This window comes from Aspergillus vadensis (assembly GCF_003184925.1).
Source record: "Aspergillus vadensis CBS 113365 unplaced genomic scaffold BO88scaffold_11, whole genome shotgun sequence".
Lineage (NCBI taxonomy): Eukaryota > Fungi > Ascomycota > Eurotiomycetes > Eurotiales > Aspergillaceae > Aspergillus > Aspergillus vadensis.
This window is the reverse complement of record NW_020292049.1, coordinates 204,567-232,490: the sequence shown is the minus strand read 5'-3', so window position 1 is coordinate 232,490 and position 27,924 is coordinate 204,567. Positions and strand designations below refer to the sequence as shown.

The window sequence follows — 27,924 nt, the reverse complement described above, 5'->3', positions numbered from 1 at the left end:
ATCGGACATAGTATCGATCCACTTTAGTTGTGGGGGAACAACAATCATCGGCATTGGATCGGTGATAGGATGCTACCATAGCAGGAAAGATTGATATCCGAGTACTCCGTGCATGTCTCCAAAAAAGAATTCAGTTATTTGAAAGTGAAATGCCGGTGGAGCTGCTCTCCTTTCATCCCCCGGAGATAAGCGGGAGACAATCTTAATCAGGAAATGCGTCTTTTTCGCGGGAAAATCAGAACTCCCAATATAAGATGAGAAGTACTAACCCTACCACAGACACACTTCTTCAACATTGAAATATTATTTCACCATGACTCCCAAGATGTTACTATATAGAACAAGTCCAACCCTCCACATAACTCCCCACACTCGCCGCCTCTTTTCCCTCCTCTCCCCAGCACAAGCCTGTCGATCCACTACTACCCAGACCTCCTGTCACAACAAATCATCATCTCCAGCAACTGGAAACACTTCACCATCATGTTCAACAACAACCACAGAACCACCACAATCCCACAACCCTCTGACATTCAACTTCTGGACAAGCAAACCCGCCTGGAAGCGCGCAGGCATCAACACCCTCCGCTGCCTCGTTGGCTGCACATTGGGTGATTTCTCCGCCCTGTGGATTCTCCAAACCTACTATCCCCATTTAGGCATGGGTCTTATTATGGGTGCCTCGAGTACGTCTCCGGTCTAGTATCCATACAATTTGAAAAGAAAAAGAAAATGTGTAAAGAATGTCTAATGAAGAGCATAGTGGCCTCCGGAATCACCACATCCATCATCCTGGAAACCATTCTTCTCCGCCGAGGCGCCGACCAACTCTCCTGGCCAGCGGCAGCCCGCACCGCTATGGGAATGAGCATGGTGTCGATGCTGGCCATGGAGACGGCGGAGAATCTGGTCGATTATCACCTCACGGGTGGGATGGTGAATATCGCTGACCCGATGTTTTGGACTGCTGCGGCTACATCCATGGCGGCGGGTTATTTGGCGCCGTTGCCGTATAATTATTTGAGGTTGAGGAAGTATGGGAGGGCTTGTCATTAATGAGTTTAGCTAGGATTCCTGTGTAGCCTATAGTATGTAATTATATATTATCTGCTCTGTATGTATATCGTTTGCTACGGATCGGCAATAGACTAATCTCAGAATCAAAATAAAGATATCTCGGTTTTCTGCGTCTGGCTGTTGTATGGAGAATAGCTTCATGGGTATTATGTCTCTGGATTTGGCAATTATAGTAACACTTTTCACTAGCCATGGAGTATAAGTATAAGGACCACTCTTTGATAGGGTTCCGGATTAGATGTATGTTAGTTCAAGCAAAAGACAAAGGTGGCTTTCCGCCCCTGCACGTGGGTCAAGTACGCATCGAGCTCATGATCTTCGTCAATTACAAACGGAATCTCATTGCCCTTTTCATCACGGTCCATTCCCTCGATCTTCGTGACGACGGCGTCCGGGTACTTCTCGCCGACAATCTGCTGCAGCTCAGCCACCGACCGCGCCGTCAGCTTCTCCACCCACGTCTTCGAGTCGCCGTGCAGCGGACTCTGAGGATGGATGCGAAGGTAGACAGGTACATGCACCACAGATGGCCCCAGCATCGGGTCTACATAGCCAAAAGCAGCTGCGGAATCGGAAGGACCCGTCGCGAAGGAAGGGTCATTGGCGGCTTGTAGCAGGGAGGGATCTATTTGCATGTCACTGAGATCACTCGGAGCACTGGCCAGCGCCTGCGAGGCGAGTGTGCTGATTCCATTGGCAATGCCACTCCCGTAGCTGCTGCTGACTGGAGGACTCTCCGGTTCTGATTGAGGAGCCGGGGCGTGAGGGACGGATGATTTGCGGGCGGGATCCCGCTTGGTCTGGTCATCGCGAAGCCGCTTCATGACGTCGCGGCACAGCACTTCCAGCGCTTTCACTTTCGCCGTGTGCTCCGGGTCCGCTGGGCCTGGCGCAAGAATCTGACGTAGGAGCTCCGAGTTTTGGATCCACTGGTCCTTCAACTCCTTCCAGTGTTCGTCGCCAGCCTCCAGCTTACTCGTGAAATGGTCCGCCTTCAGGGTGTTGTAGAATGCATTCCGTATCTGGCGGCTCTCCTCCGGATTGATCCCGAGGACATTCTTGGCCTCGGCAATGGTCATTCGCCGTTCCAAAGTCCTCATCCTCTTCGTCACATCAGTGCATAACACGTCCAAGGCAAGTGTTTTGGCTTCTAGCTGGTTGGGATCATGCCAAAACACCTGCTGGAGATGTGGTGATCCCTCGATCAGCTTGTTCTTGGCGTCCTGCCATCTCTCAAGTCCCGCAACGGTCTTTTTGATGAAGCCTGCTTCTTCACAGATCCGTTGGAACTGATCCCGTACCTGCCGATACATCGCATTGTCCAGTCCGAGATACTTTTTGCTCTCATCAATGGTTGTCTCAGAGGGGAAGCGGGGAGGTCCCGGTGGGTCAGCGGGCAGCCCTGCCCATCCGCGAGTCCGGCGGCGACGCTTCCTGCTCGCCCAACGCTCTTCACTTTCCGCTTTGAGGCGCTCGAGGCGTTCCTTGCGCTTGGCAAGAACTTCGGGAGGCAGGTTGGGGGAGGTAGGGTCGTCTGTCGTGGGGGTGGGGAGGTTCTCGGTCTCGTCAAAGGGCGGTGCTTCGGTTTTGTACACTTCCTGCTGGAGCGCGAGGAGTCCTTCATCTTCGGGCAGCTGGATTGGCGTCTGAATGCGCGATTGCGACTTCATCCCGTTGGGGACCCGAAGCAGCCAGCGATTCTTGGCCCGCACCCGCATCAACTCCCGCTCTTTAATCTCAAAACCCTCCTCATTCAGTATGCGAAGCATGTCCCGTTGACTTGTATTCTTCTCCCATAGTTGCTTGACTCGTGCTACGAGCTTGGCGTTTTTATGCGCAGGATTCTGTTTCGAAGGGAAGCCCCACCGTTTGAATTGAGTTTGGAACGCGCGTTTACTGTTAGATCGCAGAAGGTTAGATAAAGTAGCAAATGCGAAGGGATAGACTTGAGATATTTGGGATTGTATATGTGAACAGAATCACATGAGCAGTGTCAAAAGATGGCGCGTGCGCGGAGTCACTGACCTTGGAGCGAACTGGTAGACATTCTTCATGTACTCCATAATCTCCTCCAGGGCCTTCTTATCCTTGATATACATCTGATAGCAGATCTCCCGCTTGCCATCCCAGTCGTAAACCATGGTGACGGGATGAACAAGGGAGGCGACACACCCTCCCCAGTGGAGGTAGTGCCTGGGGGGATAGCAACCCAGCCAGCCCAGCTGGGTGGAGTGTGGAGGAGGAAGTTGGGGGAAGGGGAGGTGAAAGATGGAGAGTGACTGCTCGAGACACTGGGGGTGCTTGCTGTGCCCCGTAGTCGCGCCTGCGAATCCGTCGTGCTTCTGGACCGCCGTAGTGCTAGTCGGTTGAGGGGAGCCAGACGGTGCACTTGCGCAACATCCTTGGGGGAGTCACCTGACCTAGCCTGACTTGCTGACTGGCAATCGGCCCGGATTAATAATCCAGTGCCGATATGCCCCTCCGCGCTGTGCCGTTACGTGATCGGCGGCCTCCCCGCAGATTACTAGATTTCTTCGTCTACTACGGCTTCTTCATCTTTTCCTCTCTTCTCTGTGAATTGGACCCTTAGATTGACATTGCCATTACCGTGGTCTCGTCAGGTACTGTCGGACACATCTCTTGAACTATATTTCGCAATGGCCGACTCCGTCTACGCGGATTATCCACCCCACCTGAACCCCGCACAGAAGGAGTTCCTGGTCCGGACAGTGAAAGATTGGACTGTTCAACATGGATTGATGATCCGGCCTGCACCGACATTCATCTCCAAGGAGTCAGACCCTCAGGGCGTCGTGGCGACCAGTGCCCCGGTCACCTTGTTTCCTAGTCCTTTCCCCAAATCCTGCTTTGAAGAGGCCCAGGCCCTCCAGACGGTGTACAACCAACTCTATGCCGCGATCACCTGTGATGAACAATGGATTGGGGATATCATGGAAGAGTAAGGGGTACCTCTGAGCCATAATCCTTCTCCCACCCTCGTGGAACAAGTTCTGCGTTCTGCTGCACTTCGTTTGCTTTCGAGCTGCAGATGTAGATGCTAAACCGTTCTTCACTTTAGCCTCATTGACGTGGACGACTTCATCTCGCACCTCTGGAATGTCCACCTCGCTGTTAAAAAGGAAGGTTACGTCCAGAACCTCTCCCTTGGTCTCTACCGGTCCGATTACATGCCTCATATGCCGTCTGCCTCGTCTACTCCCTCCTTGAAGCAGGTTGAGTTCAACACCATCTCATCATCCTTCGGCGGGTTGTCAACGCTCGTGACTTCCCTGCATACTGAGCTTCTCAACTCTCCACCGGGTCATCCCATCGCTTATCCGTCGCATCCTCTACTTGGCTCGAGCCAACCCCCAAAGAATAACTCTGTGGAGACCCTCTCTGCGGGATTGGCTGCAGCACACACTGCCTATGGATCATCCAAATTATCACCAGCCCTACCTACATGCATTGTCTTTGTTGTTCAGGAAGGTGAAAGGAATGTCTTCGACCAATTAGCTCTCTCAAGGCAACTTACCCAGGTTCACAAGATTCCCGTGTTCCGCCTACTCAGTTCCGAAGTCTTCACGCACACTCACATCCCTACCTCCAATCCTTCCCGGCCGCTTATCTACCGCCCTCCTCACGCTGAAGGAGTCGAATTCGAAGTAACGACAGTGTATCTCCGTTCGTTCTACACACCGACAGACTACAAATCCGAGCGAGACTGGGATGCTCGTATCCATCTGGAGCGTTCCGCCGCCATCAAATGCCCCACTGTCCTGAACCAGCTTGCGGGATCTAAGATCGTACAGCAGGTGCTTGCAGAAGCCCAGGGGCCGGATCATCTTGCCAAGTTCCTTTCCGGTACTGACTCATCTACGATTGAGAGGCTACGAGCGACCTTTGCTCCGCAATACGACCTTTCCTCAAGTGGCCGTGGGCGCAGCCTTGCCTTAACTCCCGAAACAGCAGCCAACCACGTACTGAAACCCCAGCGCGAGGGCGGTGGAAACAACATCTACAAAGAGGCAATCCCTGACTTCTTGCGATCCCTCCCTGAGACGGAATGGAAGCGATGGATTCTGATGGAGCTTATCCAGCCACCTGCCGAGGCCAAGAACGTAGCACTGCGACCCGACGGAGAGGTCCTCAGCGGAAATGTCATCGGAGAACTGGGCATCTACGGCACGATCCTCTGGGACCAGGCCGGAGGCAAGATTTTGCACAACGAACAGGGCGGTTGGCTCATGCGGACCAAGGGCAAAGACGTCAACGAGGGAGGCGTTGCCACCGGATTCTCCAGCCTGGACAGTGTCATTCTCTATTAGAACATACGGCCTCTGTACACCAGCTAGATCTACCATATATATACTATCTATTATAGACTATATAGATAAATAATCAATTTTCAGAACCACCTCTACTACTATCAATAGTATCTTCCCTAACCCAATGCCCACTCTTGCCCCCCTTCTTCTCCAACAATCTCACCCCCTCAACTACCATCCCCTTATCCACCGCCTTCAGCATATCATATACCGTCAACGCCGCCCCCATTGTCGCCGTCATAGCCTCCATCTCCACCCCCGTCCGTCCCTCACAACTCACACTAGCCACGACCCTCATTCCCCCATGCCCTAAATCCCACTTACCGCTATCATCACCATGCTTAGCCGACGCAGTCTCCGGCCCAACCAACTCCACATCCACCTCCACCCCCGTGATCCCTATCCCCGGATGACACAGGGGAATAATATCCGGTGTCCTCTTCGCAGCCATAATCCCCGCGATGCGCGCTACACTGAATACATCACCCTTTTTGGTCATTCCGCCGTCGCGCAGGATCTCCCAGGGCCGCGGATTGGAGAACTGGATGTGACAGGTTGCTGTAGCGAGGCGGGAGGTTATGGGCTTTTCGGTGATTTTGGTCATGTGCACGTTTTGCGAGGCGTTGAGGTGTGGGAGGTCGGGATCCGGGGTTGTGGGGAGGGAGATGGGTTTGGTGGTGTTGTTGTTGGTGCCGGAGAATTCATCGTTGTTGTTTGCACGTGAAGTGTGGTGGTGTCTCGATTGGGGGAGGTATGGTCGTGGGATGCGCTGCCCTGGTGTTGGGCGGGGGATTGAGGGAGTGGGCTTATAGTTCGAAGAATGCTGGCTTCGCAATGATGGGTTATCTGTTTGGTGTCTGTTAGCGGAGAAGGAGTACATGCATGGTACATGATGCTGGGTAGAAAGCATTCAGTAAATCTATCGCTTACCTACCAATAGGTAATATGGGGTTGCAGCTGGGTAATCTGGCAGCGTGATGAGTTGAATAGCTGCGGGGACAGCGAAGGGATGACAAAAGCGTCGTAGCTCCCCGACTGCGCCATAGGAGTTCAGTCATTGTTTAGAGAATAGTTGATTTGGTGCGAATAGTAGGCTATGGCATCATTGTGAAATAAGACATCAGAATTGTCCCTTGATACGCGTCGAGTGACTAGGCGTGAAGGGAATAAGTCTAAAGAGAGGAGCTTTCGGAGAGAGCTTAAGATACGGTGTTTCCTTATCGGTGGGGATTATCCCGCCGCAAATCGCGGCGGAGATCCCCGGTGCGGGTCACGTGAGGATTGCGATTAGGAGAAATCACCGGTTGTTTTTCATGATAGTACATACATAATAACGAAGATTATGTTAGATGGTCAGCTCGTCATCTGAAGTGCATGATAAATGGTCGCGTGGCCGATATTCGTTGAGAACTAGTAGTAGTATTACCTTGCCCTTGTCCACCCTCGTTCCGATACTATATATTTTAACTTAGTACCCTCTTAGACTTCCGCATGATCGCCATAGTGCCTGTGATTGACAATCTACTTAGTATGTCTGGATAGTCTGCGCAGTGACTCTCCATTAAAAGAGACGCAGCTCCTAGTTTCGGTCGAGCCAATCCCACCAGAGACAAAATCCCAGGACATCTCATAGGCCTCTAGGCCGGAGAAAGCAATGACGGGCTTAAGTACTATTCGTGGCCTTGGGGTACCACGGCGATCACTTTCATTTCCTCTACAGACGCTACTATAATCATTGATTCAAACTAGTCAGTCAGCATCTGCTATAGTATGCTCAACTGTTCCATGGGGTCAGACATGCCACTCGCCGTGGCTTGAGACATTTTTATTTCCCCGCCCGTGAATCTCAGACGCTCAACCACCATGTGAGCAGCTGCGTGATGGGTTGATGCGATGAAGAGGTGACTTGATGCTGTTGTACGACTGAGCAAGCAAGCAAGCAGGAGTTTCTCCGCACTACTACCGACGCCACCAATTACAATCTCACGTCATATCGTATCGAATGTCCACGCAGTACCTGAATATAGTTGAAGTGGTTCAAGACCTGTCGGATGAGATTGAATATACTACTGTGCTCCGCAGACAATCCGATTTGCATAATGGACTACCAGTGGACAAGATGCCATTTCTCGATGTTTGGTGTGGTTCCTGACCCATTCATCACTCAGTCCGGCCCCTTCCCCGCGGCCATTCCCCCGCATTTCCCCCCCTCCTCTTCGAAAGCACTCCAATGCACCAAGACCCTAGTGGCAGGAGTGGCGTTGTCGCATTGCAGCAACACGCAGGAGGACTAGTCTGATCATTGGCGACGCTTTCCATATCAGGAAGTATCAGGCAATTGGCGGGGATCAGAAAGAGTCAAGCCGGATGCAAGCTCATCAACTATCGAAAACTAGTTCGAGTTCAAACAGGGCCCGATAAAACCTCTCCAGTCAGCACTCTGTACTTGTGAGACATACAGCTTCGGTGTCGAGCCTCCCCTCTCAGGCTCCAAGCGATCCCGGTTGGTAGGACGCCTGAATATCACTTCCCTGTCTCCCGAGTGGTTCACCGTTGTCTCGGTCAGCTGCGGAACAAACCTGGTGCTGCATTAGAGGGGAGATAACTTTAGTCTCAGGCTCTAAAGAACAAGGGCCATCTTTCGTTATGGAATGGATTACCCGGTCTTGGCCGTCGGGAGCGGAAATACTCCTACGGGTATGAAGAGACGTCGTGCAGAAAGGGAAGACTACTGCCATCAGTCCTACTGAGTAGGTGAATCCCACCTCACAAGGTAACACCCGACAGCAAGACCCTCGTCACCCGATTTACCCGGAGTGTCCATCGTGGTGAGACTTTTGCAGACTATCCTCGCTATACAGCGTCACCAACCAGGATCATTCCAAGACATGACTTGCCTGAACGAGAGCCCAGGGCAAGATAGGTGTCCCTAGTAGTATCTCACTGATGCCTCCATAGAGGCAGTTTTGCCATCATGGAATAGTATATAAGCCACATGCCTACCCTCCCATCCAGACTCATCTCTCTTCCTCAGAAACAGCCTCTCTCCTCTCAAGATATTAAGAACTACAAGAGCATCCACCATGTATCTCACATACATCACCCTCATCACCCTCTTCTCCTCCCTCGCCTCAGCCGCAGCACACTTCCCCCGCGACGGCACTCCCACCACCTTCACAGCCGCCGCAGTTATCAATGCCGTGGCCACACCCTCTCCAATCCAGCCCGGCATGACCAGCAACTGTGATTCCTTCCACCTAGTATCCAGCACCGACACCTGCGTCACCATTGCCTCCAGCGCCGGTATCACACTTGCCAATTTCTACTCGTGGAATCCGGGTGTTGGCTCCGGCTGCGACACTCTTTGGCTGGGGTACTATGTCTGTACTGGAGTGAGTGACACTACCACCACTACAACCACATCTACGACGACGACCTCCACCACCACCACGAGTGTGACCACCCCATTGCCCACTCAATCGGGGATGGTGAGTAACTGCGATGCCTTCTATCTTGTTGCCTCTGGGGATACCTGTACGACAGTGGCGCAGAAGAAGAGTGTGTCAGTGACGGATATCATCGCTTGGAATCCGGCAGTGGGAACAGGCTGTACTAATTTGTGGTTGGGGTATTACATCTGTGTGGGGGTGTTGTAAGGTTATGGTCGATGTGGGAGATTATGATTGATGTGGTTCTTGACAGGTGTGCGGTTGATGGTTTGGTATGTTGAACATCGTTTTTGGACTTAGTCTAGTAGCTAGGGATTGAGTAATAATGAACTACTTTGTTTGATCAGCGTTACAACGGAGACACCCATTTAGTCCAGTTCATACAATCCTAGTCTTCCATAGCAGGAGTCTACCAGAATAAGCCATATAGAGAAAAGCCGGCCTGAAGGAATAGATAGAGATAGCGCATAGTTAGGGTGATCTTGTGACCTGACAGCATTCTGATGAAAGTAGCATTGAATCGCTGCTGTACCACCTATTTAGCATCTCACTCGGTATATCAGATGATGAAGATTACCAAGACCAGAGACTTCGAACATATAGATCGTAAAAAATTACTAACAACAACGAGATAAATACCACGCAAGCGAGAGAGTTCTCCTTAAACTTTAATAATTATAGTAAAGGTGTCAAGAGTAAGCCCGAGTGCGAGATACGGAGAGATGAGATAACGAATAGACGCCAGTTCGTTACAACGACAAATACGGACTTGAGTTGTAACAAAAGCTATCGTGCAAAAGTCAATAGACACGCAAGGACATGTATACACACCACTTCTAGGAAGGCCTGTTGTGCTCAAGAAGTATAGTTGTGCAAGCATCTTCCAAGATTCAGAAGGGAAAGAAGGGAAAGAAGGGAAAGAAGGGAAAGAAGGGAAAGAAGGAAATTTTTTCATGGAGTAAGAATTCTTTTCTACATATCGTGGAATTCATCTAACTAAGCTAACTAATACATCCTCTTTCGTACATTCTTGCAACTTAAGTCAGGTCAAAATGAAAACATGACAGTGGAATAACGGCCCAAGGAAAATGGAAAAAAAGGTAAATAAAAGGAAGAGCTAAACACAATCAGAACACAACTTAAACAGTACATATTCTTCCATTCTTCCATTCCAAACAGTAGCGTCAAGAGCGGATACAGGAACAATCGAGCAGAAGGCCAAGCATAAGCTAACGAGTGACAGGTCCGACAACCGTTGGAACCCTCCAACAAATGAGTAACAGGAAGCCAAAATGAGTGAATGACAAAACTAGGATTCATTGAACAGACCGGCAATTAATCATGGGTGAATCTTGCCTCAAAGTTCCAATGTTGGCTCTCGGACCGGACATTCTGGTTGGCTGCCGGTGTTCGATACCTGGATCGTGACTGGCGATAACCACGCGAGGTACTCGGTCCTTGAGTACGCCTGGGAGGAGCGGGAGTTCTTGCAGGAGGTTGGGGATTCGTTCGCGACGAACCACCATGCTGATAAGGAGCACCGCTCTGCCGTCGGTCAGATTCCCTACGGTGGTATGGGCGGGTGGGTGTGCCAGGCTCTTCAGGGCTGCTCCGCCGATGGCTGCGGCGGGGAGTTGGGGTCAGAGTAGCAGAAGACTCGACCGAAGAGGAGCTGCTCGCATTGGAGTGTGGGGTTTGATTAGGCGATAGGAAATAATCGTCTTCTGGCTCTTGATCACTCATATACGCATCGTCTGCGTGCTTGTCCGCCTCGAGCTTTGGCATAACCAACTGTGGAAAGAGGTTGCGGCGGTCCTTCTCGACTGCTGTGCATATGTTGCTGAGATATCTATAGCGCTTTCTGAACATCAAGTTAGTAATTATGGCTTACAGGATCATGAATTGGAAAAGTACATAGCAACTTACCTTGCAGTATCAGCGGAATAGCGATCATCTCCTCTTTTCTTCACTAGCTTCTCGAACACCTGCTTTGAGAGGGTTCCCTCGTTCAAAGCTAGGATCATTCCTCTCAGTAGCAGGCAATCTTCAATATAATTCCACGAAATTGGAGACCGTTTGGTTACCGATGGGGTGCGTGGGGGCGTCTCCGGTCTGTTCCTGGTTTGGCGTCCCGAAGACTTTCGGGGCATGGTGGTCTGCAGGTGGCTTCACCACGAGAAGAGAGGTTGAGATGGGGAAGACTAACGAATGGTCAAGTGTTGGTGAAGTATGAAAACTGATCAGGAACAGATTGTGCCTTATATGTTAGCCTGAGAAAAGCTGTTCAGCCCACATGATGTCGGAAGTCCGGGTAGTCTACAGCACTTTTGCATTTTCTCTTTCCAAGTCGATGGATAGACATCGACCTACTTGCTTTGGGTGGCTGGTAAAGGCACAAGTGCGGTGTCTGTCCCGGACTGCAGTCTAATGTGATCTGGACAACTGGTGAGCAGGTTAAACGCAGGCACCGAGCAAAATCTGTGGGTGATATATCCGATATACCATGGATGGGTCTTCCTACGTGACGGCCGAGTCGGGAAGTGGGTCTATAAGCAGGTACTCTGTATTACTGAAACATCCTTTGAATGTGATCTGTATTGGTGGGGCTTGCAGGACTCAAGCTGAGTGATATGTCAACAGGTTGTCTACTTACTGTATGTATGTTTCTTCTGACTGACTGGAAGGCAGAGTCGGCGGATTCGGATTAGAGGGATTGGATCTCAACTGATCCGATGGACTACTGACAGTGTCAGGGTACAATACTTCCTAGATATGTGAGTAATCATATCAGCAGGCTCTCGACTACTAAGTAAGTACACCAGTAACCGCCGTAGGCGATCAGCTCCATTGAAGCGAACTGACTGGCTGGACCGGCTCGAGCCGCCTTCTGCAAAAATCCAGCAGATCTCCAATTCGATCACTGCTTGCGATCGTTGAAACGCAGCCAAGAAACTCCGACATGCATCGAATTTTCAACAGTACGGAGTACCATGTAGCAGCTACTCCCTGTATACGTAAAGTACTACACTAAGCTATCATGGCAGGTGATAATGTATTCAGGCCCTAATTCGGCTATAGAGCGTTGAATTTGGGCCGCTTTCCACCGCGGCAAAAGTAGCGTCCGCCCGATCTCGGCCCGGCTTGCATGACAGAATCTTGTTCGAGCTTATTTTACTCTCGTTCTTCCTCTTGTGGTTATGCCTCCAGTCTTCGAGCCAATGCCACTTAGCGAGCCAGCAGCTGCCTCGGTCAGAGAGTCAGGAAGCAAGCGACTCGGCGCGAAGCAACCCGTGAGTCGAACTCCACAACTTTCTGCGCACCACCCCGGCCTTCACGATCCATCGCACACACAATCCCTGTTCCAACATCGGCTTGGGCGGCTCCAAGCTATATTCCTGCGTCGAATCGATCCCTTCCAGGAACAAAGGGTACTCCATCTGGCCCCAGAAATGAAAGCCAGCCACCTTTTTCTTTCCCGCCTAGCTTATCAGACGATGTGCTTCCTCGCGCTCCATTGGATCTATCAACTTCATCTGCGTATTTTTAGCGTGCAGCCACAAATCCCACACGGTTTACTTCGTGCCTGTGGTGTATTTTATACGATGATATAATGCACTCGACCTATCCAATACCTCCCCAAGTTCCAGAGATGGAACTCGAATTGTAAACATAAACTACGCCCACAATTTTACATCTCACCCCCGCCCCCCCTCCTCTTCGCAGCTTAATCCCTGTCTATAGCTTCACCGTCAGAATATCGGAGTGGTCGGTCTTTGCATCGGGGACTGTTGCCATTGCTGCAGGTAGTTCGGTGTTTCAGCATCCCCAAAATTTCGACACAGGAGGCTAGCGCGTGCATTTATGGATTCACGGGAGAAATCGTGACTGAGATGCTTGGTTGCCTTGATGAAAACTTCACATCCCAGGCGGAATCAGAGACTGCAATCTAGCATGGGTATACCGGCTAGTAATAGCTTTTGTCACTTGAAGTCGGGGCCCCGGTAGGTCTTTAGCTCGATCTAGACTGTAGCTGAAACTTCCGCATTATTCTGTCAGTTAGCCCTGTTCTGCTGTGCTTCCAGCCAGGTGGGTGGCCCACAATCATGACTTTACGGGTCGTTGCCATGGAGAGGCTGCAAGAGCCCGTATACTGTGGACATGAGCTGCGTGCTGATGCTTCGTAACTCAGGACATCTAAGACTACCCTCTTAGTGTACACTCCTACACCGAGATTTTTGTCATGTCCCAATGGTTGCTCTCATGCTCCATGAAGATATCCTGTAGAAGACCCAGATAAGGCGTCCCTGACTTCTCCACCAAGTCCAACTAGTCACACCAGGGCCCAGTGCTCCAACTCCCCTGCCACTTATCGGAATGGCTACTATTTACCTTGAATGGGGTCCAGTAAAGACAAGTTTCAGCGTATAGTGTGCTGGTAAACCTTCTACAGTTCCCCTTTCCGACAGCGCGGCAGGACAAGCTTTCCCAATGTCCAAATGTTCCTGGAAGTTGTGGCGAGCGCTCTAATGTAGCTGAAAATCTAGCCAGTTCAATCGTTGCAGTATCTCAAGATTAGTCCGAGATCCCCAGATAATGGCGGAAGTACTGACCAATCCTTCGAATAGAAATCTATAATCTCATGGACGCACTCTGCTGTAATAACTGAGGGATTGATATACTTTGACAGTAGTATCGCCTGTCCAGTGTGACTGCTTGGCTGTTGAATGCATTCTGAAAGCATTTCTCGGTCTCGCAGCACAGATTCGCTTAGCCCCTTCTTGTTGAATAAGTAGTCGAGCTATGCTTTTTCGTGGAGTGACACAGCGAAGGCGATCCCACACCCGCTATCAAGATGATTCACTACTATCAATGCTACCTCTGTCCCATACTAGCCATCTTGACGTTCATGGCTCCAATGGCATAAGCAAAAAATCAACGGGTACCCGACTTGACCCCATCCGGTACGTCACCATCAGTGACTGTCCACAAACACAAGCAAGACCAACAACAACAACAACCCCATCACCTTCCTGAACTGGTCTATTCCGAAGAGCCGAATGCAGATGTCCAAGCGACCTAATCGAAATCCCGGCTGCCGGCATGAATAAAACCTTGTTCAAGCTGCCGCGTGTTCCGTTCATCCAAGTTCACCGCTACACCGTCCGAGCAACTGAGGGTCCGATCAACCAAACGACCAACCACCAGCTGGAAATTAAAAGTGAACCCGAACGAGGCAATTTCAAATTGGTGCTCGGTATGTTGTATTTCTTCTACCCGAGGCAATTGCGCTTGATCCCTTTGTTTACCACTGCTGCCTGTTGTCACGTCTCCGCCCGATTGCTGGAGAATTATCCCCAGACACCCAGGTATAGAGGCATGATGAAAGTGGCGTCAGCATGATCACAGTCACACGAACACCCTTCCCCTTCCCCTTTCGTGTCTACTGCACCCCGCACGTAATATCTCCAGCTTATAAGCTCCCCCGGATCCTCACCCCAGGATCCTTCTCCCCACCAACACCAGCATCAGAATCCTTCTCTCCACTCTACTACGCTTATCCTAGACATAAGCACAATGACCTACTCAACCACCCCAATCGACGTCGTCCGCGATGCCCAGCGCGTCTTCGAAGTGGTCAAAGACCAAGGCATTGCCCTCATCCCCGGCAGCATCGGCTACGGCCTGGTGGCCAGCGACCCAGCCGCCCTGGACCGCCTCTTCACAACGAAGCGCCGGAAACCACACAAGAAGCACGCCATGATCGGAAGCTACGCGCTCCATCAAGAAATCCACGTCCTCCCGGCCCGCGAAGAGTCCATGGTTCGGACCTTAACCGTGGATCTGGATGTGCCCGTCGGCGTCGCGGCCCCGTTTCGGCCCGATCACCCAATCATCCAGAAACTCGGCCCTGAGTTGCTCTCGCGCTGCACGCACGACGGCACCCTCTCCATGCTAGTCAATGGAGGACCCTTCCAGGAGGAACTCATTCGGTTGTGTCATGCAGCGGGATTACCACTGCTCGGATCGTCCGCCAATATCTCGGGTTCGGGGATGAAGGTCCGCATTGAGGATATTGAGCCCGAGATCGTCGAGGCCGCGGATATCGTGATCGATTATGGGAAGCGCACGTTTAGTGTGCCGCGGGCGTCGTCGACAATCATTAACTTTCGGGATATGAAGCTTGTGCGGTACGGCGCTTGTTATGATGTCATTCAGGACGTATTGAAGAAGTTCTATGGTGTCGAGCTGCCGGAAGATCCGGGCAAGGAGGAGTTATTTTCGGGACATGTTGATGTTCAGCAGGCGACTGTGTATTAAGAACTCACTTCCTCTACTATAATATGCTCTATATACTGAGTGTATACATCACACATCCACACCCATAACTTACTAAGACATTCTAATCATACCGATAGCAATAGTCCCCCCCAAACACATCCATAACCTCCTCCACCCTCCTCGGCTCATCCAACACCCCAAACTCCATCACCGTATCCAGCGTCACCACCGGTGCCCCAGGTGGATCATGCACGACTGTCGTCCCATTCACAGCCCCTTTCCTCTCCTCCCAATCCCCCCACTGCCACAACGTCCACACTTTATCCACCATAGCATGATGCAAAAAGAACACAGGGTCCTGTGCCGACGCAAACGTATCTAACATATTAGCCCCCACACTCGCATGACCGCCCTCATGAGCCCCCACATACCCATTCGCACTTGGACTCATCAGCTCCAAGAACTCTTGGATATCGGCGGCCGCAATCATGTCGTCCACTTTGTCCTGGGTGTTCAGGGCAGCGAGCCAGTCCGTCGTGAAGTTCCGGGTGAGACAGCGTGGGTTGTAGGCGAAGGCGTTGGCGGGGAGGTCGCCGTAGGGGACTACTTGGGAGAGGGAGAAGGGGCCAAGGTGCATGACCCAGGTCGAGAGTGGGCCGGTGGTTACGCACCCGCCACCGGTGCCGGGCGATGGGCAGGGAGAGATGTTTAGGGGGCATAGGTTGGAGGTGTTGTTTTGGGGTGAGCCGTTGCCAGAGAGGGAGGTGGGGGATCCATCGAAGAGGGGGGTGGCGGTTAGGTTGGTGGTCACGGGCCAGTTCCAGTATCTGGAGGGAGGGATGAATTGAGACTTAGGAGGGAAAGTTCATTGGGGAGGGATGGGGAGGTAGCTTACGGGACACTTCCTTGGTAGTCGCATTCGTCTTGAAGCGCTTTTTCGTAGAGGTAGAGAAAGTGTCGGTGCCAAGGGAGGAGGAGGCCGTCGTTGTGGATGTGCAGGGTGTAGTTGATGTGCGTGCTGCATGTTTGTTAAATGAGGGCTAGGCTAGAATAGGTGGTGGGGGTTATACACTTACGCTACAAAGTCATCGTGGCGGTCTCGTACACCTGGGTATTGGTCGTTGGGGAGGAGTGCTGGACGTCCTCGCAGGCACCAAACTGCGTCGATGTAGTCGGTTCTTTCTTGGATTGTCAAGTCACCCCTGGTGATGTTAGCTTTGAAGTGGGAGGAAGGGTTCGGGATGTACCAATCTTTGCGGCTGCTGGCCTGTGAAGGACGGCATTGGTCGGTTGCAGTTGAGGCCACCAGGACCGGGAGAAGAAGTATAGAATGCCATACACGCATTGTATTCTGGCTTTAAGTATGGAGCATCACTTGGGGTTGGGGTCAGGGGTTATGAAGAACTCCACGAACGGTAGTATAGCGTCACTTATATACCCATGGTAGGCAGCCGTAGGTCAGCTCCTTCGGCTTTTAATAAGATATCCCCATGCGTATGAGAATCTGTGGATACTGCACACAGTCTCTGGTATTGGCGCAGCCCAGCCGCCAATCGGTTCGCCTCCTGGTCAGATTATCAGGGACGGTGCCTGTACTGGAATGCTGGGCATAGGATGAATCGGGCATGACGTTTCCTTGTAATCACTGTATACCACAGTTCTTTGGCATACTCCAGTCTAAACGGTCAATGGTTCAGTTACCGAAAATAGATCTAACACTAGATAGACAGGCTTTGGCGCATCGTGGCATGCTCGGCTTTGACCAGAATAAGTTAAATATACGGTGCCATGGCATCTTGGCAAGATGCCGCTAAACTAAATTGAAGAGACCATCGAATTTTTCTGCTCTTGTTTAAGCCTTGATTGCGTTTCAGCTGATGTATGCATGAAGTATAGTAAAGCCACTGCGTCCATGCTTTATGCATCGGAGGTATAGCTCTACATGGCGAGCATGTGGCAGCTTGCCGCATAAGCTCTCGAGACTCTCATAAATGGTAAAAAAGCTACCTCCTACTGTCACATAGATGGGGTCCTTAAGAACATACGTACAACAGTAGAAATAAACTATCAAGACCATAGCTGTAGCCAAATCTTATTAACAGCGATGAGTGCTTGCCTCTTCCTGGAATATCGTATCAGGCTATCACCGATGGTTCGGAAATCTCCAGCTTGGGGGCATTCCTCAACGGCACTTTTGGTCTAACGACCCCTTCCATTATAATAGCATACATCCAGATGATTAGTCGAGCACAATATACGATCACGAACTTTGAGGCGCCGCTAAATCCCACCAGGGCAACTTGGGCAACGGGGGCAACAGCTAAAGGAAATTATGTGGAAGCGCTGAAATTTGTAGAAATTCTCACCTCCAGTCCTATTGAAAGCCCCTTGAAGGGCGGAATGTCCGCTACGCTGCTTTTCATGAAGCGCACCCCTTGCATCAAGGTTCGCGCTGCAAGGGCGCGGATCTCTCTATCCCCAACTACTCATCTCCCCTCAACGACACGCCAGGATCGCGTTTAATGCAAGGGGCTATCCTGGAACAACCGAGCGATGGTTTATTCGATATCTGTACCTTATTAGCTTCGACAGTGTGGCTATGGCGTCTTTACTCTCAATTCATGCCTCGTGGCATGCTTTGGCTCTCCAACATAATCCTTGGACCGGGTCAAAAATAGCAGGGACTTGCGGGTGTTCGGGTTACTTGATGAGATGAGCCTATGAACAACAGACGTGACACACTGGTTGATATGGTGAAGGCCCTTCCGCCAAACGGTAGATGACTGAAGGAGATAAGCTTCCTCTTGGTTTTACATCACGAAGACATATACAGCTGGAACAAAATGCCCAAGTGGCTTACCTGCGTACAGCACATCCTCAGCATCAGCCACATTTATGTGATAACCTACCTCTGTATTGGATGGAAGTGAGCGATAGAAAGGACCGACGTCATACTCAAAGATAGCGCTATCTTCATTTAATGCGACTAAATCGTCAAATCCAGGATTCCGTTGCGCGACGACCATGCGACCGTTGAATGGCAATCACTCCACACTCTCACAAAGCCTTCTCTCAAGCAATGAAGAAACAGCCAATCCATACCCCAGTCACCCAACATCTTATTACACCTAGTCAGCATCGCTGTTTGTCTGCCGAGTGGTGATATGAATGGCGTGACGTGACAGTCCGTGCCACCATCCCGGCACGGAGGATAAAAGCCCGCGGGAGGAACAGGGCTGATAATTAGGGCCCGAATCTACCCCTCACTATCACTCCTCTTTTCTAATTATTTCAACCTTCTCATTGTGAATACATCACAATCAACGATACCATGTCATACCCTCTCGAAGCCATCGGCATCATCTCCATTGGGGAGATGGGTCTGGGCATAGCCCAGCTCCTAATCGCCCATCATTACCGAGTCCTAACCTATGCGGCCGATCGGAGGTACTATAATCAGCCACCTCCAGATTGTCATCGTAGCTAACCACAATTCCCCACAGCGAAGCCACCCAACGCCGAGCATGGGAAGCAGGCATTGAGCTCCGTCCCTCAATGCAAGACCTGGTCGACCAAAGCGACTGCCTCCTCTCCATCGTCCCACCACGGGACGCCCTCGCAACCGCCCGGCGCATCGTCGAAGCATCCTCCGCGCGGCCCTCGGTCCGCGATACCCCGCTGTGGGTGATTGATCTGAATGCTGTGTCGCCAAAGACAGCGCGCGAGATAGAAGCACTCATTACTGAAGCAAGTGGGACATCGTCATCGTCTTACCTCCGCTACATCGACGGAGGCATCGTGGGCGGCCCACCGCGGCCATTGCAGGCAACAAACCCGAACGAACCAGTCTGGCATTGTCCCAGCCTGATAGTCTCTGGTCCCGAGAAACTCCCAGACGAGAAGTTATCTCGCACGCTAAACATCAAACATATCTCGGACCGGATTGGCGTAGCGACCGGGTTGAAGATGTGCTTTGCTTCTCTGACGAAGGGGTTTTTCGCGTTGGCTATTCAGTCATTTACTACGGCGCATTCGATGGGTGTGCTCCCGCAGCTGCAAGAATTGATGGAGGAGTATAATGCGGCGACGCTGCGGATAGCGGAGAAGGGGGTGGTCGGGATGCCGCCGAAGGCGTATCGGTGGGTGAGGGAGATGAAGGAAATTGGGGATACGATGAGGGATGACGGGGGGTTTGAAAGTGATTTGTATGTTTGAATGAAATACTTCCCGTTGTGTTATGGTGATTGTGATGCTGACTGGCCGACTTGTTTGTTTTAGGTTCTACGCCGTGGCTCAGGTGTATCAGACCGTCGCGGATGATCCTATCCTGGGGCAAGAGAAGCCGGATGATCGACAGCGGGGGAAGACGATCGAGGATGTGGTGGAGTGTTTAGATAAGAGTTTGAAGGTGAAGAAGGATTAATTGATTGACACCTTCATCGACGCATTATATGTATGCATGTATGCATTCTATTGCATCTTTTTGATATATCATATCCATACTATGGATATCATGCGTTCATAGCTTGGCTGGGTGGGTATCTCTCAGCTTCAATCCCAGTGATAACCTGAAATGTGTGTGATATCTTCCGAGTCCAGGACTTGTCCTGGCCTATGGCGTAGTGCAACTCACCGCCGCTACAGCAACGACATCCACAGAGAATGGATTGACTAACCATCCAGGTCGATCAATCCGTCCCCGCACTTGCTAACCCATGCATACTACTGAGATTCAACCATAGTGTGGATCTTCCAGGTCCACTCTGGAGAAGTGACCTGCAGCTCTAAGTGTCTTTTCCCGACTGTCTCCAACGGGATGCTTTGCAGCTGCACGTTCCCACTTGACCTATCGGTATGACTCCAATCCGTTGATCGACACAGAGAGGGGCAAAAGACAGGGAAAAAAAAAGGAATAAAAGCAGGAATAGAAGGCGTGGAGCAGGTGTGGCAGCCACATGGCAACAAGTAGACTCTCTCCACTTGCCTAAGTAGGGTGGGTATGGTTTTGAGAAATTGCCTGCGGAATTCAGTCCACATTGTGTGCTGAGAAATGCCTGAGGCTGGGGGGGATATTGAAAATTGTGGGGGCGGTGATAGTAATTGCCTTAGGCTACGTGGAAATGTTGAAAGTCTTGAAGAGTGCTAGAAAGGGTTCAGGAAGATGGACCTAATAAAGTTGTATAGAAATATGTAATGTCAATGCACAAGTGTTTAATTCTGTCACGCAAGGATGCCCCATGGCGTCCTGTTCTGCACTGGTATCACTAAAACTAAGTAACAGAAGAGTAAAAAAAGCAAGGGGGGAATAATAACGATTAGAACTCCCTAGACCGTGGTCTCAGAGAGAGCCGGCTATGCTCTAAAATCGCGTAGCAGGTATCAAAAAGCGGGAAAATGCTTCCAAACATTTTATATTCATGACCATGCAAAAGATTCCATGCTTCACCCTTACTCCGACTCGCGGGCGGAGTTGGAGCCCGAGACCTCGGCGGTGGTAACCTTCTCCTCGTCACTGGCACCTCCGAAGCCGTACTCCATGGCCTTCTGCTCGACTTCGTCGTCGGTGAGCTTGGGCAGCTCGTGGGCAGCGCGCACGTAGCTGATGTTCTCGGTGTAACCCTTGGCAAAAATGATATCGATCTCCTCCAGAGAGCGGTTGGCGGTCTCGGGGTAGAAGAACCAGATGAAGGGGATGAACAGACCGTTCAAGACGGCGAAGAACAGGTAGGTACCCCAGCCAATGTGGGAGACCATGACGGGGGTGATCATGACAATCAGGAAGTTGAAGAGCCAGTTGCTGCAGGTCGAGACAGCGTTGGCCTTGGCACGAGTCTTGATGGGAGACAGCTCAGCAGGGTACAACCAGGGCAGAGGCAACCAAGCAGCACCGAAAGCGGCCATGTAGAGGAACAGACCGAAGACAGCACCCTTAGCAGTCTCCTGGTCACCAGGGATCAAACAGGCAAAGGTGATAACCATGGCAATGCACTGAAGGAAGGATCCACCCAGGAAGAGCTTGCGACGACCGATCTTCTCGATGAAGAACCAGGAAAAGGTGGCAAAAATGGCGTAGACAATCATGTTGACACCACCAATGACCAGGGAGAAGTTCTCACTCTCGTGAAGGGAGTCCTGGAGCAGCACAGGCAGGTAGTAGATGACAGCGTTGCAACCACCGAGCTGCTGGAAAATCTGCGAGGAGGAACCGATGATCATACGACGGAAGTGCTGGGAGCGGCCACCAGTGAGAAGGTCACGGTATCCGACGTCCTTGCCAGCGGCATTCGAACTGTAGCTGAGTGTTAGCGACTTGTGCCACGCGTCATCCAACTTGTTTTTTCCCCCGGCAAACTTACGCTCTGATGGAGTCGATGACCAGCTGCTTCTGCAGCTGGGTCTCGTGGTCGTGGATTTCCCAACCACCCAGGGCGGCAAGCACGTACTCACCCTCCTGGACGCGGTCCTTGGAGATGAGATAACGGGGAGAGTCGGGAAGGAACCACATGCCGAAGATGATGATGAGACCGAAGAAGATCTGGAAGGCAATGGGGAAACGCCACACCAAGTCCCTGTTACCGAAGTGGGCACCGTAGTCAATCCAGTAGGCAATCGCAGTACCAATGGCAATGATACCACCCTCGATACAGATGAGCAGACCACGGTTGCTGGTCTTGGAGCACTCAGCCTGGTAGGTTGGGATAGTGGAAGTGTTCATGCCGTTACCGATACCGGTGATGACACGACCAATGAAGAACTGCAGAAGAGGAATGTGTCCGGCATACGAGGTGACCTGGATGACGACACCGATAATCATGACAATGGCACCCGAGAAGATCATCCATTTACGTCCAGTCTTGTCACCGAAGAAGAGCGCGAACATAGCGCCCACCAGACAACCTATGCGACGAGGCGCGTTAGAATTGGGAGGCCCGCAATTGTAACTCGTTGGGAGAAGTTGCGACTAACCTAATTCATAAACGGATGTAACCAAGGCCTGCATGGTAGCATTGTTCTTGGTGGCAGTGAAGAGGTCTTCGAACGCGGTATCACTGATAATACCGGACATGACACCCTCTAGACGTTGGAGAAAGATTAGCATGTGATCGGGATGGCTAGATCGGGGATAGCCGGCGAGGGAGACTCACGGTCATAACCGAACAGCAAGAAACCCATCGTCGCAATTGTCGAGACGGCCAGGGACAGTTTCCTGCCCGACAGGCCAGCGTAGGTCGGCGCCATTGTGAAAGTGATGCTATACCGAGACGGTAATAGACTGCAAGAGAAAGAGTATTGCTGTTGTTGAGAGATATGACCAATGGAAGAGGGACAATGGTCAATGAATCTGGGGAGCGATCGAACACTTAAGTTGACTCGCTCACTTCTCCGAAAGAAGACTCCTGTCGCGTTGCTCCTTTTGTAGTTGTCTTGGTCGAAAGGAGGAGGAGTTGTGATGTGACACAAGAAAGAAGAGAAGAAAAAAATAAAAACAGGACTGGAGCCAACGCGGAGAAGACGGGGGGAAGAAGGGGGGTTATCTACTTTCTCGAAGACGACAGGCCTGTCGGTTGTGGCAAGCATGCATGTTGGCCGACAATCTCTTATCCCCCGAACTGAACTAAAACTAACTAACTGGAGAGGAGGAGGAGGAGAAGGAGGAGGAGGGAGAGCTCCACCAAGCTACGCAGACCCATAGTGAGCCGTACCATTGTTTGTTTTGTGGAGCAGGGGACCGGATGCATCAATAACGCTGGGTTAAGCATCTTTTTTGGCGCAGTCCCGTGGCCCACTTGTGGATGCGCTGGAAATGCAGTGAGCAATGACATCACGCAGCCCGGTCTTGGTGCCTTTCCCCCCTTGGGTAATCTGAAAAGGAAATTAAATATAAAAAAGAAAATTCAATATTCTGTTTTTATTTATTAAACCAGCGGAAAAAGAAAAGCAAAAAAAGAAAATAGAAAAATCCAAAGCATTAAATTTTGGGAAAAAAAGGTTCGAACACAGTGAAAAAAGGGGGAACCATACATACTGGTCTCATTTATCCACGGATTGTACACAGATAAGTCTAACATTCGGGTCGGCCCCTGTATCTTCTTATTGGCCATTCAGTCCTTTGAGTAAGGTACTACCAGGTAGTACTTACAATGTACAAAGTACAGCACAGGTCAGAATCTCTCATCATCCTGTCTGACTACCAGTGTGACAAGAAATCGTTTTCCACTCCATTCAATATCCAACCCTCCCGTCTGGGCTGATGGATGGCTTTCACACCATCTCCTCCACCACCATCCACCATCCATCATCATCATCATCATCATCATCAACCAACTACCACCAACCCGAGGACACCGTGCGGCTCCACTTTTCCATGATCCTGCCCTGAAAAAGCCGCCAGCCTATGAGAGCGGACGTGCGCGCACGCCCTGGCCAATCGTTGCCGCGCCCGTCCATCGTTGCGGGAACCTGAACCCAAACGTGGAGCTGACCGCGCAGGGCTGACCTGCCTATTTGGTAACCCTCGTTGTCCGAAGGCAGCAACTTAAGCGAGGGAAGGAAAGACATCGCCAAAATCCCACGGGGAAGTTCGCCTAACTCTCAGTGAGTTACCTTAGTTAAGCTACCTTAGATTGGATGTTGGCTGAATAATCGTCGCCCATCGTGTTATGTGCGTAACTGTAGGCAGGCAGGCTGAATGCGGGCGCCATTGTGCGTTCAGCATTTCAGCCGCCAAAAGTCCACTCATCTTTAACCGCATCCCCCCGTCATTCAAGGGTCAATCATACGGGGCCGTTCACCACCTTCCTTTTCCCCAGCATGAAACCGCAGCATAATCTCATACCGTAGCGAACTTACCTACCCTCCTATCCTTCTGCCGTCCCGAATCCTCGCGTCACGAAAAGCAGACGGCTTGAATGCAACGAGATTCGGCCGTCGTTCGGGAAGCCGTTTCCGTTGGGTTTCCGGACCGCGCCTAGCGTCCTTCATCCTGCAAGGCGAGACACCTCATGCGCCAATGGAAAGATGAAGTTAATAATGATATCTACAACAATATGAATAAGCTCTGTCCCAAAGAGGTTTAACCTGGAGGGGAATGGTAGGGTAATGGCTCCTCCTTCCTGGTGCTTTGGGAGGGAGGCTTTGCATGGTGATTCGACGCCATCCTCCACCGTCGGCTGGGAGGCTCCACCCCGCACCGTCTCTGGCCGCGACGGTGTCTCCAGCTCCCCAATTTTTCCCTCTCCCTCTCTCTCTCTTTTCCCCACCTCCTACTAAGTTACTAGTTTATACTATGGGCCAATATCACCCTCTCTCTCCGCGTCTCCATCTCCATCTCCATCATCTCTCTCTGGTTTTGGCCCGAATGGACCTAGCGTCCCGAAGGGTGAGAGAAGGATGTAACCGCTTCAACATCTTCTTTTTTTTTTCCCCCTCCTGTTGATTTACCCTTTTCGTCAAGTGATTCTCTCTCCTCCTTCCATTTCCGATTGTCAGCGACATCTGCCAATTGCTAGCATTCCACGCCTTTATCCAATGATTCTCGAATTCGCATCTCCACCGAATGCCGGAAAAAGACTTAGATCAAACTGTCCGCTGGCCCGTCCTAACACCTTCCCTCCGACAGCACGCGCAGGGCAACATGATTAGCCATGGCTCACTGCGTGAAAAAAAGAGATATCGATCCATCCTTCGTTTTTCTTTTCCCCATGAGACAAGCCAAGAGCAGGCAGCGGGATTTCGCACCTACAGATGTGGAAAAGTAATATTACCTTTATTTCTCCTAACAGACAGACCTCCTGCAAGGTGAGCTGCGAGCCTGCGACATAGTCGCACTTGATGGTCTCCACCGGTGCTAATTGGGTCTAAGATATCACTCTTCTCGTTTTTCTCTCTCCCAATAATGCAAACTCTGACACTTGACAGTCCTGTAGTCCCGTAAGGAAATTATGCGCCCGGATCTGCCATCGTCTTTCCTTCCCATGGTCGCGCAGCTGAACGTGCCTGTCAGAGATCTCGTGGCGAATCCTTCCACCCCTCCCATCCCCATCAGTGCCCCCCTCTCTTCACCTCCCCAGAAAACCCTGCGTGAAGTCCCCCATCTTTTGCCGGACCAACTACGTCAATGGCGTTCCGGTCTACCCGCACTGGCCGCGAAAACTCGGCGCCAAGGCGACAAGCCAGAGAAGAAATACCGAAGCTCATCGTATTTCGCCTTGGTATAGGAACAAGAGTCGACCAAGAATCGACAAGTCTTTCTCGGCAAAAAACGGGGTGGGGGCTCTGGCGCAAAGGGAAAAAAGCATGTGGGGGAAACAGAGAGGCGGACCCAGTTTTTCGAGGAGATCGAGTGGATGCGGTCGGGGGGGCTAAAACATCGCGCGCCGACCGAAAATCGTCATCTTCCCTCGGCCCTTGGCCTTTTCATTGGCTCCCTCCCAGCTCGGTTGACTGTTCCTGTGTCGGAACCAACTCCAAGATTGGCTCATTCGAGGGTAACACAATCTGACTTTTCTGGGTCCTCCCCTCCTTCACTCTCTCTCCAGAACGGAAAAAAGTAGGTCTCCATCACGCACATGGCCCCATTCCTTTCGGATGCTCGTAGGGGAAATTAATTTCGCCGACCAAGAGACAGACTGCATGAATCTAGCTATCTAGACTAGAGTCTAGCCTAGAGAAACATATGTGTCTTTCGCCGACTCGCGCAATGTTTTTCCGGAACACGGCGGATTCCCGGATAACGAATCATCAGCACGGAATCGACCACCCAAGGGCCCACCTAAGCAGTCAAACTGCGTGGAAGCTGTTGCTCGGGTCGAATAATGACGATGATAATTTTCCTTGCGCCGGCGCGAACAGACCAACCGGGTAAAAGAAACGACCTGGAAAACTTAGTAGAGTAGCACCACTCAGAAGTGATTTCGCAGCCGACTAAGCGACCGGCACCTGCGATTTGCTGATGGTTCATAATGGTGATGATGAGGATAATGACGCTGCATCATCATGCGGTTTGGTCTTTGCTTTGTCCGAGCGTATCTGCTGCCTAAACAGCGGCGAACGATGCTTTTCCAGGATGCACTAGTCAAATGAGTCTTTGCGGGCTAAAACCGCCGATGATGATGACATCGAAGCGACTGTCAGTCAGTGCTGTATCAGCTGTCTACCTATTGTGGAAAAATAAAAGCTCTAGCATTAGCTGCAGGCATCAACGCCGTAGTGCCTACCTCCAAGTGGACGGGAAAAACACGAGGATTTGTCGGGTTGGTTGGTTCATGCCCATCTCTCCGAGTGGGTGCATCTGTCGCAGGTCTACTAAGATACGCACAAGCATACAACGCCGAACGGAAAGTTGCCGTCCAATATCGAGCAAATAATCTTCCTGGGAAATCCTCGGTTCCAAGCCGACCACGTTTTTCCTTCTTTTTTTTCTTTTTTTTTTTTTTTCCGTTCCCTTTGTGGGAATCCGAAAGGTAAAAAAATCAGGCTGAAAACATCTCGACGCAGACGGCCCGATTGTTGAGACCGGATGGGTTGATGGTCGGCCTTGGCTCTCTCAACGCAAGTCGGGAAGTTCGACGGAAACCTTGACGCTTCAGGAAGATGGCCCGCCCGACCTGCGGAAAGGGAAAAAATAAAATCATTGCTTTGGGTTGGTTTTGTGTGTTGCGAAACAACCGTTCCCGCCATTCACTCGTATCACGTAAGAAGTCATCGTCCTGGTCTGAGAAAGGGTCGGCCTGTGGTTATTGGAGGGGCGCAAGTGGACATTGACAAAATGGTCGAGTTGTTGACTGAGGTTTTCGATTATGTAAAAGGTGAGGAGAGAGGGGACAGAATTTGCTCTTCCCTTCCTTCACCCAAGACCAAGTACACACACCGAAGGGTTGTCTTGAAGATTTGTTCGCTTGTTGTGTCGCCGGTGCAGCCTTGTGCCTGTTAGTCATCAATCATCCGTGTAGCGAGCCGAGCTTGGCACTTTGCGACAAGTTATGGATCAAGCAGTCAATTGTGAATAGAACAGAGAAAGACATAACTGCAGCAACAAATCTGAAGGGGAAAGCCCCAAGGATTTATACTGCGCTCTAGCTCCCAGCTTCAGTCAGGGAGAAAAGGGGGAATCGGGAGGCCGATGCTTCTTATACACAACAGCGGACTCGGCACGCCGGTGCCGAGTGTCAGAAAAGGCCATCTCGGTCTGGATGCCGGAGGTCTCGGAGGGTCGAGTCACGAGGACAGCCACAACGGAAGAGAACTAGATAGAAAGGATGGAAGCGAAGAGGAGACTTGACTGCCAATAATAGCTATTCCGGGAGGGGGTTCTAACTGCGTCTGGCTTCACCTGGGATCAAAACAAGGCATGGGCGCGATCCCGTTGTTGTTGGAGTAGAGGCGCGAAAAGGTACGCATGACAGCTACGACGGTTCTAGAACGCCCTCTGAGCTTACAGAGCTGGTCGATAGATAGGCGTCAGGCCAGGAAGAGCCTAGGGCGATTGTTGACTGGCATGGCAGGTCGGTGGTGTGATTTAGTATGTATGTATGTATGTATGTGTTGTTGGTACTTTATCTTGTTTACTTACTTATTCTTTTTAGTACTGGTAAGTATTAACGTCTGCTGTTAAGTGGCTTGTAGCTGAAACTCCGTATTTCCGGAGTAAACCCACAAGCAACGTTGTCTGAACACACGAGAAGCACGGCTTTTTCCATTTGCTGGACTACCCACGTGTAGACGTTGATTGGGACCACCTCGATTGTTGGTTACCTAATCCATGCACTAGTACTACATAACTACTTTTGTAC

General features: G+C 51.1%; 10 protein-coding genes across 10 annotated transcripts; 5 read left to right on the top strand and 5 right to left on the bottom strand.

The window, feature by feature from the left end:
• The first annotated feature begins 234 nt into the window (after positions 1-234).
• On the top strand, positions 235-1,161 carry BO88DRAFT_404807 (DUF4396 domain-containing protein). The gene is made up of 2 exons (XM_025706719.1): positions 235-686; positions 764-1,161. Exons 1-2 carry the CDS (start codon positions 314-316, stop codon positions 1,054-1,056), a joined length of 666 nt encoding a protein of 221 aa, XP_025562887.1. The 5' UTR covers positions 235-313; the 3' UTR covers positions 1,057-1,161.
• BO88DRAFT_404805 (Clr5 domain-containing protein) lies at positions 1,072-3,430 on the bottom strand. Its single transcript, XM_025706718.1, has 2 exons — positions 3,103-3,430; positions 1,072-2,973 (listed from the first exon to the last, which is right to left on the bottom strand). Exons 1-2 carry the CDS (start codon positions 3,216-3,218, stop codon positions 1,323-1,325), a joined length of 1,767 nt encoding a protein of 588 aa, XP_025562886.1. The 5' UTR covers positions 3,219-3,430; the 3' UTR covers positions 1,072-1,322.
• A 210-nt stretch (positions 3,431-3,640) lies between these two features.
• On the top strand, positions 3,641-5,439 carry BO88DRAFT_404804 (glutathione synthase). Its single transcript, XM_025706717.1, has 2 exons — positions 3,641-4,036; positions 4,157-5,439. Exons 1-2 carry the CDS (start codon positions 3,735-3,737, stop codon positions 5,403-5,405), a joined length of 1,551 nt encoding a protein of 516 aa, XP_025562885.1. The 5' UTR covers positions 3,641-3,734; the 3' UTR covers positions 5,406-5,439.
• A 39-nt stretch (positions 5,440-5,478) lies between these two features.
• On the bottom strand, positions 5,479-6,463 carry BO88DRAFT_435310 (cyclic pyranopterin monophosphate synthase MoaC; the record flags this gene model as incomplete). Its single annotated transcript, XM_025709514.1, has 2 exons — positions 5,479-6,262; positions 6,336-6,463. 2 exons carry the CDS (start codon positions 6,461-6,463, stop codon positions 5,479-5,481), a joined length of 912 nt encoding a protein of 303 aa, XP_025562884.1.
• Positions 6,464-8,316: 1,853 nt separating this feature from the next.
• BO88DRAFT_41827 (LysM peptidoglycan-binding domain-containing protein) lies at positions 8,317-9,203 on the top strand. Its single transcript, XM_025708339.1, has one exon. The coding sequence runs from the start codon at positions 8,489-8,491 to the stop codon at positions 9,059-9,061; it is 573 nt and encodes a 190-aa protein (XP_025562883.1). The 5' UTR covers positions 8,317-8,488; the 3' UTR covers positions 9,062-9,203.
• A 986-nt stretch (positions 9,204-10,189) lies between these two features.
• Positions 10,190-11,061, bottom strand: BO88DRAFT_462429 (uncharacterized protein; the record flags this gene model as incomplete). The annotated part of the gene is made up of 2 exons (XM_025711212.1): positions 10,781-11,061; positions 10,190-10,715 (listed from the first exon to the last, which is right to left on the bottom strand). Exons 1-2 carry the CDS (start codon positions 11,002-11,004, stop codon positions 10,190-10,192), a joined length of 750 nt encoding a protein of 249 aa, XP_025562882.1. The 5' UTR covers positions 11,005-11,061.
• Positions 11,062-14,379: 3,318 nt separating this feature from the next.
• On the top strand, positions 14,380-15,286 carry BO88DRAFT_41791 (uncharacterized protein). The gene has a single exon (XM_025708324.1). It carries the CDS (start codon positions 14,429-14,431, stop codon positions 15,170-15,172), a length of 744 nt encoding a protein of 247 aa, XP_025562881.1. The 5' UTR covers positions 14,380-14,428; the 3' UTR covers positions 15,173-15,286.
• On the bottom strand, positions 15,082-16,562 carry BO88DRAFT_404801 (tyrosinase family protein). Its single transcript, XM_025706716.1, has 4 exons — positions 16,381-16,562; positions 16,210-16,335; positions 16,029-16,151; positions 15,082-15,960 (listed from the first exon to the last, which is right to left on the bottom strand). The coding sequence occupies exons 1-4, from the start codon at positions 16,476-16,478 to the stop codon at positions 15,255-15,257; spliced, it is 1,053 nt and encodes a 350-aa protein (XP_025562880.1). The 5' UTR covers positions 16,479-16,562; the 3' UTR covers positions 15,082-15,254.
• A 1,824-nt stretch (positions 16,563-18,386) lies between these two features.
• On the top strand, positions 18,387-19,713 carry BO88DRAFT_404799 (phosphogluconate dehydrogenase). Its single transcript, XM_025706715.1, has 3 exons — positions 18,387-18,580; positions 18,637-19,338; positions 19,412-19,713. The coding sequence occupies exons 1-3, from the start codon at positions 18,465-18,467 to the stop codon at positions 19,554-19,556; spliced, it is 963 nt and encodes a 320-aa protein (XP_025562879.1). The 5' UTR covers positions 18,387-18,464; the 3' UTR covers positions 19,557-19,713.
• An 868-nt stretch (positions 19,714-20,581) lies between these two features.
• BO88DRAFT_340563 (general substrate transporter) lies at positions 20,582-22,372 on the bottom strand (the record flags this gene model as incomplete). The annotated part of the gene is made up of 4 exons (XM_025703062.1): positions 20,582-21,422; positions 21,490-22,030; positions 22,100-22,207; positions 22,279-22,372. 4 exons carry the CDS (start codon positions 22,370-22,372, stop codon positions 20,582-20,584), a joined length of 1,584 nt encoding a protein of 527 aa, XP_025562878.1.
• Positions 22,373-27,924: the final 5,552 nt, after the last annotated feature.

Excerpts from the sequence above, each read along its gene's own strand:
- BO88DRAFT_41791 (XM_025708324.1), top strand. The coding sequence starts at position 14,429 with ATGACCTACTCAACCACCCCAATCGACGTCGTCCGCGATGCCCAGCGC.
- BO88DRAFT_404807 (XM_025706719.1), top strand. The coding sequence starts at position 314 with ATGACTCCCAAGATGTTACTATATAGAACAAGTCCAACCCTCCACATA. Across the intron at positions 687-763 it reads TCTTATTATGGGTGCCTCGA|TGGCCTCCGGAATCACCACA; the intron begins GTACGTCTCCGG and ends TGAAGAGCATAG.
- BO88DRAFT_404804 (XM_025706717.1), top strand. The coding sequence starts at position 3,735 with ATGGCCGACTCCGTCTACGCGGATTATCCACCCCACCTGAACCCCGCA. Across the intron at positions 4,037-4,156 it reads ATTGGGGATATCATGGAAGA|CCTCATTGACGTGGACGACT; the intron begins GTAAGGGGTACC and ends TCTTCACTTTAG.
- BO88DRAFT_404805 (XM_025706718.1), bottom strand. The coding sequence starts at position 3,218 with ATGGTTTACGACTGGGATGGCAAGCGGGAGATCTGCTATCAGATGTAT. Across the intron at positions 2,974-3,102 it reads GTCTACCAGTTCGCTCCAAG|TAAACGCGCGTTCCAAACTC; the intron begins GTCAGTGACTCC and ends GCGATCTAACAG.
- BO88DRAFT_41827 (XM_025708339.1), top strand. The coding sequence starts at position 8,489 with ATGTATCTCACATACATCACCCTCATCACCCTCTTCTCCTCCCTCGCC.
- BO88DRAFT_404799 (XM_025706715.1), top strand. The coding sequence starts at position 18,465 with ATGTCATACCCTCTCGAAGCCATCGGCATCATCTCCATTGGGGAGATG. Across the intron at positions 18,581-18,636 it reads ACCTATGCGGCCGATCGGAG|CGAAGCCACCCAACGCCGAG; the intron begins GTACTATAATCA and ends AATTCCCCACAG. Across the intron at positions 19,339-19,411 it reads GGGGGGTTTGAAAGTGATTT|GTTCTACGCCGTGGCTCAGG; the intron begins GTATGTTTGAAT and ends TGTTTGTTTTAG.
- BO88DRAFT_404801 (XM_025706716.1), bottom strand. The coding sequence starts at position 16,478 with ATGCGTGTATGGCATTCTATACTTCTTCTCCCGGTCCTGGTGGCCTCA. Across the intron at positions 16,336-16,380 it reads GCCAGCAGCCGCAAAGATTG|GGGTGACTTGACAATCCAAG; the intron begins GTACATCCCGAA and ends TAACATCACCAG. Across the intron at positions 16,152-16,209 it reads CGCCACGATGACTTTGTAGC|CACGCACATCAACTACACCC; the intron begins GTAAGTGTATAA and ends ACAAACATGCAG.